The sequence below is a fragment of the Anastrepha ludens genome, chromosome 2 (assembly GCF_028408465.1).
Source record: "Anastrepha ludens isolate Willacy chromosome 2, idAnaLude1.1, whole genome shotgun sequence".
Lineage (NCBI taxonomy): Eukaryota > Metazoa > Arthropoda > Insecta > Diptera > Tephritidae > Anastrepha > Anastrepha ludens.
Window position 1 is genome coordinate 29,282,616 of NC_071498.1, and position 15,162 is coordinate 29,297,777.

At 32.7% G+C, this 15,162-nt stretch overlaps 1 protein-coding gene across 1 annotated transcript; it reads left to right on the forward strand.

Annotated features, from left to right (window-relative positions):
- Positions 1 to 14,298: 14,298 nt before the first annotated feature.
- On the forward strand, positions 14,299 to 15,162 carry LOC128867337 (39S ribosomal protein L40, mitochondrial). Its single transcript, XM_054108474.1, has 3 exons — positions 14,299 to 14,409; positions 14,465 to 14,710; positions 14,763 to 15,162. The coding sequence occupies exons 1-3, from the start codon at positions 14,384 to 14,386 to the stop codon at positions 15,073 to 15,075; spliced, it is 585 nt and encodes a 194-aa protein (XP_053964449.1). The 5' UTR covers positions 14,299 to 14,383; the 3' UTR covers positions 15,076 to 15,162.

Below are 15,162 nucleotides of genomic sequence, written 5' to 3' on the forward strand. Positions count from 1 at the left end.
GAAGAACAAGACAAATTCCAACTAAAATGTAAGAGAACTGCGCAAAACAATTTAATGAGAATATAAAAATGTTATAATTTACAGGCAGAATTCTTATACCTTTTATGACAAGCATTTTAATTTTCCAGCTTGTGTTCGGTTCTAACCCCTTTGATGACTACAACTCGAATATATCAAATATTTACGGATTTTTAACTTTTCATTTCAAAATTGATATTCCCAATGATTAAATGTACTTTTGACATAACACAAAATAGCGGAAAAGCGTACAATTGGAACTCGATTTACAAGATATAGCAACAAAAATGAAAATTATGACCAACTTCTGGAAAGGAAATTCAGGAAACTTCTCGGCCATATTTGGATAATTATCTCTCGGTGTAAGTCAAGGACAAAAATATTCAAAAACATTAGGCGAAAATTATAACGAAAAACAAAAAGAAAAGAAAAATTAAAGCTAAAATTAAAATTAAAACCAAAGCCAAACTGAAATATTACATACAAAATTTTGAAAGGCAAAATTTCGTAGAAACAAAATTTGTGAAAAAGCGCTGGAACAATTGAGAACCGTTTTATGGGCAGAAATGAGGACCTATGGAAAAATTTTAATATATCACGAAAAAAGTACAAGCTTATTTTAAGCACCTTCGCGCCTTATCTTTAAGAAACAAAAATAAACGACATAAACACTAAAATTAATATGAAAAACCCAAAAAATTAAAAAAAGCATAACAAAAATGTAAATTATTGTGGAAAATCTAAAAAAAATTAAATCCCAAAACAAGCAGAAGCAGAATATAAATGATGAAAAAATTTAAATTTAATTATAGAACTCTCGTAAAATAAAATTAAAGTTCTGATGTCTGAAAAAAATTATAGTTTGAGTTTTCGTTACGATTTTATATTAATTCGATTGGATATAAAAATGTAAATTATTGTGGAAAATATAAAAAAAAAACAAATTTAAATCCCAAAACAAGAAGCAGCAGAATTTAAATGATGCAAACAATTCAAATTTCAAATTTTATTATAGAACTCTCGTGAAATAAAATTCAAGTTTCGGTGTCTGAAATTAATTACCGTTGTCGTTTCTGTACCGATTTCATATAAATTCGTTTGGTTATAGAAAACTTCTAAATTGCACTTAGTCTTGACCTCACTTCAGGCCATCTTGATTACTTACATTCCTGCACACAAATATGTGCATATTTGTAACGAAATTAAAACAAAAAACAAAAACGAGAAAATCTGCCTTAAATTATATTTTCCAAAATTGGAACCAGAACAATAAAAACAAAGTCTTTCAACAACAAGAAATAGCAGCCAAAACCAACAATCAAGACTTAATCGGTATACGAATTGAAAATATTTAAAGCAAAAATTCAATAACAAACGCAACAACGTCAAAAAACGTCAAAAACTAATTCAGATGAACGACAAAAAATAAAAATGAAAAACAATAAATATCAACAATAAAATGGAATTAGAAAAATGCTCTGCACAAAATTCAAAAATTACCATAAACGCAAAAATTACCAAAAAACACGGAATGAGTGGAAATAAAATCAAAAATAAACAAACCAAGCAATAAATAACCGACGAAAACCACAATTAGTGCCAGCTTCTAGGCCTTTTCTGATGCCATTAGTTGAGGAAAAAGCGCGGTCGGCGATATTGGGTTTGATTTTGAGAGCTCAAAAAAAAAGGCTTGCAAAAAGTAAATCCCATCCCTATTGCTGGCAGTTGGATCTCAGAAAAAGCGCACAGCGGCTGGCTGGCCGACGAAAGATTTATTTTATTCTACAAAATTCAAAATCATAATCAAAATCGAAGTAAACCAAATCCACAACTAAAGCAGATTTCCAAATTTAAAATGTCGCATAGCGCAAATGATAATGTGCTTGACTTTATATGTAAATTCCATAGCTTTCGTTAAATTGAGTTATGACTTTTCGTATTCGTTCCTTATTTACCACCCTCTTTAAATTGTAACCATACACATTTTCACAACAACGTATTTAAAGCAAAAATTAAAGGTGTATTCTATGTTATTACCATATGTATACAAAACATTAAAACATAAGGGAAACTGAAAAATTTAACAACAAAATATATCAAACATTGCTCAACGATTCAAAAAGAAAAAACCAAAAACCAAAAACATAAATGCAATACCATGCAAAAAACAAAAAAAAATCAAAAAAATAAATAAATAAATGAAAAACATAAGATAAAACTATTATCTCCTTTGACATTTTAGTTTAGCATTAATTGTAAAGAATAAAGAATTCTATGTTGTGGCATCGTTCAAAAACTTTTCGTCATTCACTTGTATACAAGCTAAACGAAAACAATGCGAAAGCGCAAGCGAAAGTAATAGATAGAAGGGTGTGTGCATATTATGTTAGGATACCAAAAACAAAAAACAAAAAACATACATATAATTAAGGCAAATTCAATTTTAAGCCCGAATAACTTGAACCTACTTTTTAATTGTATGTAAACACAGAAATGTAGCATTTATGATTATTGTATAACTAAATAGACATAAAATCGTAAGCCAAGAAGAATTCGAGGTCAATAAGAATGCAGAAATACTCTATTTAATATAAACAAAATAAAACATATAAAGCTTAAAACACATCTATAAATGAATAAACTAATTAGATTTAATACTGATAATATTGGCTCTAGAAATAACGGAGTCAATGGGAATCCGTGCAAAATATACATACATACATACATATGTGCAAAAAAATAAAGCCATACAATAATAATGACTTTATTACTAATTATTATAATAAACATACATACATGCATACATACATTTAACGTACAGGCTTATACAGACTCACGAAACTACACGTACATATGTATAACTGCATTCACTCACATGTATAAAGACATACATATGTGCATGCATATGTATTTATAAATAAGTAAAATTATATATGTAAACTCGTATCATGTTCCATATGCGTACATAACTACATATAAACATATATAAACATACAAATATAAATCTGTTCACACACACACACACACAAACACATGGTTATTTCTCTTTTGAGCATTCTGATATTAACCTAACTGAAACACCGCTCTGCTGCCCGAAACACATCAGCTCTGCACGAGAGTTGATGCATATATACATACGTCTGTATGAATTATCTGTGTATGTATATATATACTGTAGAAAAACAACCGTAGGCATTACTTTTCAGCCTCAAGACCTGGATTCTCCAACATGATTTTTAGTCCGCTCTCTCATCCGTTATTTCGAAAATATAATTTATCATCCGACTCTCTTAAGCATAGAGTTTGTTCTTGCTCAGCAGAGACATAACTGGAATCTATGCAACACACAGAGCGGAAGCTACTTTTCGCAGGGACTTTGGGTTCATGCATGCACCTACATTTGTATGTATGCATATTGATTTCCATAGCAATGATCTGTACATTTGTATATGATTTTTAAAGAATGTAAACGACTGATTCATGGGTGTTAATTGTTGCTGCAGATAGATTTTAGGGAATTACCAAATACATGAACTTTTGAAATTTATTTTAATAAGGCACATTGAACCTCGACTATTTGTTTTTTTTTTTAAAAAACCAAGTTAGAATTGAAATTGTGTGAATTCTATCGACGCGCAAGCAAGACCTGTTTTGCAAGACATTATTATTTTGCTAAAAAAGCGCCTATGTTCACAAAACTATGAGCAAGGCAACGCTTTCTAATATTTTAGCAACTTAACTATATGTAAAAGTGTAGTTGAATATTAAATTACAACAATATTCATGCCTATTATGGTAACCGACGGATATGCTACGGCGGAAATAAACGCTACCGAGTGGTTGCTCATACCTACATGCCGTCAATGCACTGCATAGCCATCCGTAAACTGTATTATCAGCATGGACAGCTGTCTCCCCATATGTGGATATGTACATATATGCACGTGTATGTGCATGCTTGGATTTATGCATGTACGAGGGCACTCGATTTTGTTCCCACAAATGAGCAACGAGTAACGAGTACTCGTACACCTGTACGATGCTGGTTATTCGAAAATGCTCGAGCGTGCAATCGAGTAAATCGAGCCTTTGCGAGTAATTCGAGCAATGCTTTTGATTATTTTGACTTCTTCTCAGCACTTTTTTTAAGTTTTACAAATTATTTATGCACAGTGCTAACGTCGTTGTTAAACTAAAGAAATGCTGACAAATAAAATTGTCAAAAATTTCGCCCAAACATTTCAGCAGATGAGCAAAGAAGGAGTTTCCAGCTAGAAGCTCTAGCAGGCACATTGGAATATCAAAATTTCTGAATTAATTGGCGAAGTTCGGTGCACAAGATTAAGCACGGAATCTATAGTTCTTCTATTAATTGCAGAAGCCAATTCGGTGTCCGAGATTGCTAGATATAACTTTAAAAATTATTAATTATTATAATTAAACTATTAATTCTAACTTTCATAAATCTTGGCGGTCCTAACGAGTACAGCTTCTATACCATTTCCATTGCCAAAATTTTCCCAACTCGTCAGGAACATTTTTGATAAAATTTTTAGCAATGTCTAGCCTTTCTTTCATTTAGCAAAATTGCTCTGTGCTTAGTCTGCGCTTGCTACAAACGTAAGTTGTATCATTATTTAAAACCTAAGCAGCTGGTTTTAAAAGAACGAACAAATGCGTTTATCTTACACTTTAGGCGCCTTCAATTCGCTAATTCTCTGCTTGTGTGCCTGGGTTCTGTTCACTATCTCTGTTCACTTAACGAAAAATTTGCATGTAAAAGCAACAACAAAGTTATAGAGCAAAATTCGCCGCTAGCAAATATGATTATACCTCATAACTCACTATTTTCAATGCTGCCAACTCTCTTTAAAGAGTATCGTTAGACCGCGTTCATACAGGGAGACTCCATTTGCTTCAACTTAGCGAATTTTCTTCTAGTGTTGACTGGCCTGTTCACAAATGGCAACTCCGTTGCTCTCAATTGTTTAGTTGTTGGTCTACAGTCAATAACAACATTGAGAAGAACGAGAACACAAAGGGTGTGGACACTCACAAGTGACGAGTGAAGCAACAAAAGTTTACTTGTGTAACACAGCGTTTAATGCATACTAATATTATATAAGACAGCTATTTCCTTGCGCTACCAGATATGTTTCTTTAAGCCGGTTGCTTCATCTATTCACCACTTGTTAACGCTTTGCGAATCGAAGCGGCCTTTTATTGATTTCCTCGTTGCTTACTCGTTGCGATTGTGTTAGCGATCGTTTACGAACGCACTGAAAACTAACGGCTGCGAGTATAGCTTCCGCCACGGCCATCCGTCGATTACCATACATAACAGGAGTGATTATTTGTTTTTAATATATTTTTAAATGATTTTTTACCTCTATAAGTATAGTAAAAACCTTATAGAATAATTTTCATTTTTTCTTGTTAAAGTACGTACATTTTTCAGCTCTTTGATGACATCCTAATTAAATTTTTTTTAATTATGAGATACCTTAATTTACTGAGGCGAATAAAAAATATTTATAAATTGCGTTTCTTCATAAGTGGAACCTAATTTTTGCAGCTAATCGTAGAGATCACCTAATCGAACTCAGCGCTGAATAGAGCTCGAACTCAGCGCTAGAGAATGTTTGGTTTAATGAAAACAAACAGAGAATATTTTGCGCTCTAATTCAAAGAATTGATTGGTTCTCAAGGCAACAACATAACAATAACTATAGATTGATAACATTGATAACATATAAACCGTTAAGAGGCAATAGCATTGATATAGAAGGAAGCAAACCAAATCAAAATAACCGGCAATCAGATTTTTTGTTCAAAATGCATTTTTCGAAGTAGGCGGATAATTTTTGAAGAGTGAGAACACTTTCGATAATACCTTTGGCAAATTCTTTTGGAATAACTTTGGAATTTTAATGATTTTTTTAAGCAAATATTGAGCAACCACCACAACAACAAAACATGCATCTCTACCACGAACAGCCAAAGAAAAATTAAAACCAAATCGCACATGGGCCAAAACGTCCGATCTAAAGTGCCTTCAAAAAAACTTAAAAAACGTTGATTTAAAAAAAAAATAGCAAACGAAAAAAAAAAACAGAAAAATTGTAGAAAATTTAAAAAGTTAAATTAAAAAAATAAAAAACTAAAACGAGTAGGAGAAAACTGGAGAAATGAATAACTAAAACGGGCCCAAAATAGACCAAACCAAAAATCAAAATCATGAATTCTTTGAATTAGCGCCAATTTTCTTCTACTTTATTTAAATGGAAATATTTACGCTGCTTTTTACGAAGGCACTGAAGTGCATAGATGAGAGTAGGGAAACCCAAAATTGGACGATTGGAGGAGTGCAACACTAAGCAACTCAAATTAAGCCCCCTTCCTATTTTTCAGTTATAGGAATTTTTGGTAGTGATAATTTTTAGCAAATCATAAAATAAAAATTAGTTGCATCGATGTTTCTGCAATTAGACGTTGTATGATAGATTTCGAAGCGTTTGGTAAGCAACAAAAAAATATTAGTAATACTAACTGTTTCAAAATAAAAATATACATATATGTATATGTATGTATATAAAAAAATATTTCCTAATATTAGTGAGAAGCTAAAAGTAAGAGTAATTATAAAAACCTGTTAGGACTAAATTAGTTGGGTGCAGAGCATGCAGATGGGAGTTAAATCAATCAAAAAAAAAAATTAAAAATTCATAGCTATGTAGTTTAAAGAAATAAATGTTAAAGAACATTATAGGAACTTTGGAGTGCAATGACAAAAATACGCGGAAAAATTGGAAAACGTGAACATTGATTAAATTCAGTCAAGAAATTATTGTCCCTCTTTTAATACAAAACATGTAAGCGTAAATTAGTTGGATTCGTAAAAAACTAGGAATCATAAACACACTAAATAATAAGCTACTATATATGAAAAACAAAAAAATTAAAAAAAAAATTGTTTAAAGAAAACATCCCTTCAAGAGACCAGGTCATATTAAAATATACTAAAACGTATTTCAAATATTAAAAAATGGTTTTTCTTAAAAAGTCAACATACGCGACAGAGTCTGATGTGTTAAGTACGAGGAGCAGCAGTCAATTACAAAACCAACACTAAATGAACATTAAAATACTTCAAATGTAAAATTTCACAACAAATGAATGACATATTTTGAACATCTTAAAAACAAGAAAGCAAACAACACCCAACTGATAAAATAAGGTGAGAATTAATTAGTGGTTTGGTTAAGAAAATTTTTATTATAAGTATTTGGCTTGAAAACTTGTGTTAATTCATAGCATAAAAAAAATTAAAAATTTAAATTATAAAGTTGGGTACTTTTGACCAAAAAACCGTTAAGAAGTTTATTTATTTACACCAAAAGATACGTACATGCATATATTTCATTAAATATTTGAAAACTTTGTAAAATTACAAGCCTTAAATTACAAGGTTTTAGCGCCGAGAATTGCCCACGCGCAAAATAGGCGCAAAAGACTGTTAAATTCGGCGCTTCAGCAGATATGCAAAACTGACAGCGGGTCTTGAGGCCTACAATCTCTGTATGTATGTGCGTACGTATAAATTTTTAAATTACTTTGGTTTCGACTTGAAAAAACGAAATTGAATTCGTATGATTTTTCACAGCATTTTTGTAATAAAAACTATTTTTGTTCTTCTTGTTTTTCACAAATGAGAAATCCATCATTAAATAAAGTAGTAAGTAAAAGAAAAAATTTAGTTAAAATGCAATAGACCGGAATGATTTCCATGACATAGTACAAACAAATTTAGGATTAACTTTTATATACATACACAATTTTAAGTGTTAGAATAAACTTAAGGCGGAGGGTAAAACTCGAAAAGTCATACGCCCAAACCATAACATTAATAAAGCACACATACCATGTAATGGAATAATTGCGCCGAAAAACGAAAAGGAGTGGGAGCAGAAATTTAATGAAAATAATTTTTGGTTTCAAGATTCGATGCAACAGATTTGGGCGCAAGTGTTTAAACTAAATTTCAAAAAACATGTTTTTTCAGATCACGAAATTTTTCCATTAAAGATTGGTATTAAAGCGCCACATAAGCCACAACTATGTAACCATCAACATTTGTTTACACATTTCAGGCGTATTCATCAGCAAATAATACATATTCCATATGTATGTGCCATAATAATACAAAAACAAAAAATCAACTAGGTTCTGAACGATTTATTACACCATTTATTTCCTCACAAATACATCTAAATTTCCTTAATTGTAACTATCGCAGCAGCCCTGCATAGCATTATCGTATGTATGTAAAACAAAGTGTCACATAACACATTTCGGGCATCATCGTATTTACATAAATATATTTAACAAGAAACCATAACTTTCCAACTTATACATTTCATGATTTCCGACTGTAAAATTGTTTCATTTCGAAGAGGATGCCAGAAAATTTCTAATTTGAAGCGAACACAAAACTAAAAATTTAAGGCTAGAAAATCGTAAATTAATGCTCAAAAAATGTTAATTAAGTATGAGAAATCAATATAAAACTGTTGAGCTTCAACTCTTGTTTACTATTTGATTCATCGCTAGTTTCCCTCTGCATTGTTGGTTTCTCATCCTTGGATTGTAAATGTTCATTGTGGACACATAATCACACAAACATTCACACATACAGCAGAATAAAAATTCGTAAGTAAGCAAAATTGAGTATTTGGAATATAAAGAAAAAAACCAAAAACATGATAAAAAATTATACAAATATAAGTTGTATTTACGCAAGGCAAAATGGCAACTTTAAAAGAATACAAAAAAAAAATATTAAAATGGCAATTAAATAATGCAGATATGAAAAGGAAGAATAACAACCATCAACTATATTACATTTTTAATCGTAAACAAAAATTATTTTATTGAAATTATGTAACGGAAATACAAAAAAATTTATTGTTTATTTTCATCTTGAGAAATAAAGTTTTAAAATCGTATAAAAATAGTAAAAACAAAAATGAATACCGCTTTTTATTCTCTTCGGGCATTCAGGAAGAGCATTGAGAGAGCATTGAGTAAGTAGCAAGCTGCGTTGGCAGAGGCCCGTTATACCCTATGATCAAAAAGTACCGGGAATGTTTAATTTAAACGAACCGCGCATGTGGGAACCGGTCCAAATTTTTTTATGTTGGTAGGACTGCAAAACACGCATCTGTCACTATTTATCCGTTTTGAAGTGTTTGAGAGATGCCGTACGTCGCAAACTGCCGGCAATGTGAGCAAACAATTCTTGGATTTTGCATGATGATAACGCGCCATTGCACCGAGCCCACATTGTGCTGGATTATTTGGCCAAACACCAAGCAAATATGTACCATCGTGCAAGCAACGTATTCACCTGATATGGCCCCGTGCGACTTCTTTTTATTTCGCAAGTTGAAGTTACCACTTCGTGGAAGAAGATTTCACTCGATAGATGAGATCAAAGAAAATGCGATGAAGAAGCTGAAGACCATCCTACCAGGGGTGCATGGAGGACTGGGTTAAACGTTGGCACATGTGTGTTGCTTCTGACGGGTCATATTTTGAAGGAGGTAAAATAAATTTGCCTGAAATTTAACTCTGTTCTGTTTTATTTAAACATTCCCGGTACTTTCTGATCATAGGGTAGGTACATCGTGCGTTCAATCAAATCAAATGTTTATACCACCTTGAGCAAAAAGTTCCCGCATCATATTGGGAAATTCAAAATACACGTTTATGCCACAAAAGTGATATTATCGCATTCGAAGTACTCCCCATCAACTACAACGTACTTAAGAGTTTAGGGGTAGTCAGAGGCCCGAAAAATTATGATTTTCAATCATTTTTTTGCTAGTCAATTGCTTTATTTTACAAAAATAAAAACAGAGCTGATGGCCTAGTCGCTAATGCTTTTTTAATTCATTGTGATTGTAATTCATTACTTTTCCAATTTTCAAAAAACAAAAAAAAACAAAAAAAAAAAACAAAAAAAAAAAAAACATAGCGTTAATAAATCATATTTTGACTTGACTTTAGCAAAAAATTTCAAAAGAAAAAAATTTATAATTGATAAAGTTATCGCTGTTTGAAGTTATCGCTGTTTGTGTGGAGCCCGTTTCTCCAGAAGTCCCTTCCGGTGAGCATCACAAGTCCTTGGAGATTCATCTAAAATCAATCGGACAAGAGAAATTAGTTTTATAAATAGATAATCTTGTGCCTCATCGAAGTTTTTGTTTTCAAAATTAACAATATGGCGGCCTCAGGAAATATTTTTTCAGATTTTCAAGAAAAAAACCGACAACTAATTGTTAAAAAAAAATCGAAAATTTTGAAAAAAAATCCTTCAGGCAGGCAAGAGTTTTTTATGATTTTCAAAAGCAGCAGATTCCAACCCCCTTTCACAAACGAATTGTACGCCGATGAGCAACACATGCCAAGGCGTCACACGAGGTCACCCAAATAGTTATGCACATGGATACATACATACACACATCCATACATACAAATATAGTTAGTTAGGTAGCAATGGATGTTTGTGTTCTTAAAAATATAAATGGACTTTTAATAACTAGGATTTAATTTATAGATACGCACAAAAACAAATATTTAAAAAAATCGGTATTTGCTCTTTCATTTATTTTCAAAGTAACTAAAAAATATTTACGCCCTATGTATAATCTTTACCTACAAAATAATGATGATTTAGTTGCTAAAAAAGAAAATTTCGAGTTTGCCTGAATCGCCGTCGACGTCAAATATTCTAAAAAGTTCGTTACAAAGATCTACTAAATAACTTAGACGATAAGAGTCATTAAAGGTGCCTTATTGTTCCGCTGAGTGAGTTGTAACGGCTAAAAGTCACAACTTCTGGTACGTGCGTTGTTGGTGCTTGCACGTTGTTGATAATTTCCCAAAGTGTCTTAAAGACTTTGGCTTTTGGTGGTGGTTGTGTTAAGGAAATAAACGCAAGAAATAGCAGAGGTGCATTGTGTGGTGGTGACTATAGTTGTGACTTATGTTTCGCTGTACGGAATGGTGCGACGCAGTATAGTTCAGACTACAAATTAAACAAAAAGAAAATATAAAAAAACCATATGGCATGTGATTATACGAGTATGAGTAACACCAGGAACATGACAATATTTTGAGTCAATGAAGTAGGTAAGTATTGTATTTACCACTAAATGGATTGAAAATGCAACCACCGTTACGATGGGCAAGGCTTTGAAAATTGCTATATGAGGAAAAGTAACATTTTCTCAGTTGACGTCACGCAAAAGAAAATATAATATTTTTTTTAAATTTCTCTCATGGCATTAAACTAAAACCTGTTCGACCTGTAGCCAGGCTGCTTTTTTTACAAACTGGAGTTTAAACAAATTTCGGGAAAAAGAAGTATTGGAAGGTGTAAGTAAGTTCGAGTGGAAGTGAACTTTTTAGAAATATAATATTTTTACCTCCCTTTGCTGTATCATTAATTTTGAAATTATTTATTGTAACAACTACTAAAAAAATCCCTTGCTAAGACGGCCTGAAACCATTTTGGGCAAAAAATTCTACCAAAAATTTTTTATCAAACACCCAAATTTATGGCTGGGAAAAAATTCGTAGTCAATAATTGCACATCGTGTGCACCGAAAGAAGTTAAGTGTATTATAGAACATACTTTCAGGCGGTATGCATTGAAAAGTAATGTAAGGCCTCTACGACTCGCCACTTCTCTGCTCCCAATCTGTGGGCTCTGCTCGCTTGACGAAAAATGTGCATGTGAAAGCAATAACAAAGAGCAAGATTCACCACCAGCGAGTATGGTTATACCCATTGTACAGATCCGTAAGTAAAATCACTCTCATCTGGTCGTCAAAAAATGCCCACAGCTGAGATCGCCTGATTCCAAAACGCACTTTTATGTAACATGGTTGCATAAAAAATTATTAAATTTCATAGAAAATCGTATCAAATTTAGATATTTCTCAATAAAAACAATACTTCTTATCTAAAAAATATATTAAAAATATTTCTGTTTTCCAAGTCAAAGATATTATTTTGTATTATTGTGATTATTTATATATAGGTATATAGGTTTTTTTTTTTTTTGATATTCTGTTCTTTTAATGTTACCATAAAAATTCTTATTTGGCATAGCAACCCCACCTTGCAATTTTTAGTCTACAGTCAGCAATAAAATTGAAAAGAATAAAAACGCAAAGAGTGTTGACAAACGAGTTGAAGCAACGAAAGTTGCCCTGTATGATTTTACTAATTAATACGCATTAAGTGCTTCCAAACAAATGCAATTTTTGGCAGCTCTTTTCCAATGTTGCTATCCTCTATGTATTGCAATTATTTATCCCAGTTCCTTCTGCTATTCGCCCCGCTCTAAAGCTTAGCGAATCGAAGGTGGCTATTGTGCAAAATAAAAAGTGGTAGGCTAACCGTCCTACGACGAGATAAAACCATTTTGCCAGGCGGGGGCTTGGCACACTTTTACACTAGACCTCTTTTTTTCGCCAAGAGTTAGCAAGTGGCGAATAGATGAAGCAACTGGTACAAATGAACATATGTTGGCAACGCAGGAAGAGAGCGCCTTGAATTACATTTGCTAGAAAGGCAGTGCGCTATACCAGTCTAATGAGCTATAGCCATATTATCTATGATAGCCATACTCGCTAGCGGCGAGTCGTACTCGATAACTTTGTTGTTGCTTTCGTATGCAAATTTTTCGTCAAGTTAATCGAGCATAGAGATAACGAGCGGGAAATGGCGAATAGAAAAGTCATAATGCAGTGCTGCCAAATCATATGCAGCGTTGATTTCAAATGATTTGTTTGCTTTATTCACTACTGGCTAGCATGTTAATGAATCGAAAGCAGCTATTAATGTTGTAATAAAATTTACGGTTATAGCAGAAATACTTTTCTTCAGTAGTAGGAATTATTCTCGCATACCTGAAAATCACGTTCTTTTAAAACACTTTTCTTTGCTTCTCTTTTTTTGCACTCGCCATTTGCAATGTAATCCAATGCGATCATAACTTCTCTTCCATTATATAGTGCGTTACGGGCACTGTAGTTTGTGCCATTCCAACTTCTTGGCCTCTCGCGACATCATGTTGAAAAGCAGCCTCTGTTAGAAAGCACAGAAAACTATGTAGCCTAGTCTTGTCACTCCGTATTTATGGCTGGAACTAAGTTCGTCTACCAAACATCTAGCAAGTATTTAAACGCGAATCCGTTCGCAATATAATAGGGCTGATAATCTCTATTCTACCATTTTTGTCTCCTCCAATAAAATTTTTTTTTAAATTATTAGATCCCAAGTAGCCTTAATTAATTTGTATCGAATTGCAGATTTATAAAAGTAAAGTTAGTTATTAGTGAAAAGAGTTCCAGCTCAATTTAAATGAATTTGTTTTTTTATTTGGATGTGTCTAAAGATTCAAACGATGCATTGATGTTACTCGAAGCGATTTTCTTCATCGATTTAAGCCAACATTTACTCCAAAGTTTCACTATACTTTTTCTCCTATTAATCCGAAACATCCTATTGCGAAACAGCTGCGACAGTTGGCTTTGCATTATCGACATTACCCGGATTTATATCCGTCTTGCCAGCAGCATTTCCCAAACATGAATAGGGAATGTGTATGCTACTCCAACAACAACAACCCCGTTTCAAAATGACAACATTACTATTACTAATAATTTGCTCGCTTGTACTCGTATGCTTTGTTGTGTAACTCACTGATGCGTATGTTTGCAAAATACTCAGAAATCCTTCAAGGAATAGCGCAAGCTAAATTTTGCAAAGAATTCTATTGTACATACATATGACTTATGTCCAATTTAAATTTTTTTATTGTCGAATTTCGAATCTAGTTTGACAGTATTTGATTTTAATATTTGTTTGGTGTACATTCGTGGTAGAAATTTAATTATACGTAAGTTTGCTGTGTATAAAATGTGAATTATATTAGCTGTGTTGCATCTTTAAATATGCAGTCATATTTTTAGGTTTCAAAACTATCACCTTCAAATTTTATAAGTTAATTCAGAAGCTCTTCTCCCTCAATATGGGTAGTAGGCAAAAGAATCAAATACATCGATGTTTTAACGTCCGATGTTTGTGCTGTGTTTTAAACATCGGATTATCGATATTTTACTTTAAGATGCTTGCAACCCTAGATGCGACAGCTGCGAAATAATGTCGAAGGCGCGAAAGGCGCTTTACAACACTACGTAGTTATGCAATTGTCAAATTTGACGGCCAGCTGACAGATTGGGCACAATAAGGGACAATTCGGTTTATTATCTGGTGCATAATTGTAACCAAAATGTCCTTGCTTACAGCATTCAGCAAGTAACCAAATATCCTAAAAACAATGGTACAAATGATACATTGCTCATACTTTCAGATTGGCGTTGCAGTCATCACTCCGTCAAGTGAGTACTACTGCAGTCAGTCGACTTCAAATCTCCCCAGTGCTTTTTGCTGAACCGCTGAAGAAGAAGAAGAAGCTTGATCCACAAATAATAAAGCATCGGGAAGATCGTCGTAGAAAAAAATTGGAAAAGCAAATTCGTCGCCTAGAGAAAAATGCAAGACAACTGAAACCGGTAGAAGAACTAGAAGTTCCGCTTACGCTGTTGGACGAAAAAGAGTACGTATTGTGAAATGTGGTGTGAATATAATTAATTTTTAACAAATAATAGGAAACGTGAACGCAAATTAGCACCCTTAAGTGAGGAAGAACTTGAAAAACGTGCACTGCAAACTAAAGAGTGGGCAAAGTATAAACACCAAATGAAGATTCATGACTTCCAAATCATAGATAGGTTGCTACAATCGCAATATAGAGCGTTGGAAGAGTTGCGGAAAGAATCTGAAGAACTATACCAAGAGGCTATTCAAATAGATATGACACTTGTGCCTGTAACAGTGAAAGGACCAGTAGCAACGCCGCCTATAAAAAATTACGTTAGTCCAGATGGCGATTATATAGTTGAAGTTAAGAAATGGGATTAAGAAAAGTCTCATAAACTTTGATTTGTTATTTAACACATGATAAAAAGTTTATTATTCTTGGTAATAAATGTTTGTCATACAAATTTA

Excerpts from the sequence above, each read along its gene's own strand:
- LOC128867337 (XM_054108474.1), top strand. The coding sequence starts at position 14,384 with ATGTCCTTGCTTACAGCATTCAGCAA. Across the intron at positions 14,410-14,464 it reads TTGCTTACAGCATTCAGCAA|ATTGGCGTTGCAGTCATCAC; the intron begins GTAACCAAATAT and ends TCATACTTTCAG. Across the intron at positions 14,711-14,762 it reads ACGCTGTTGGACGAAAAAGA|GAAACGTGAACGCAAATTAG; the intron begins GTACGTATTGTG and ends AACAAATAATAG.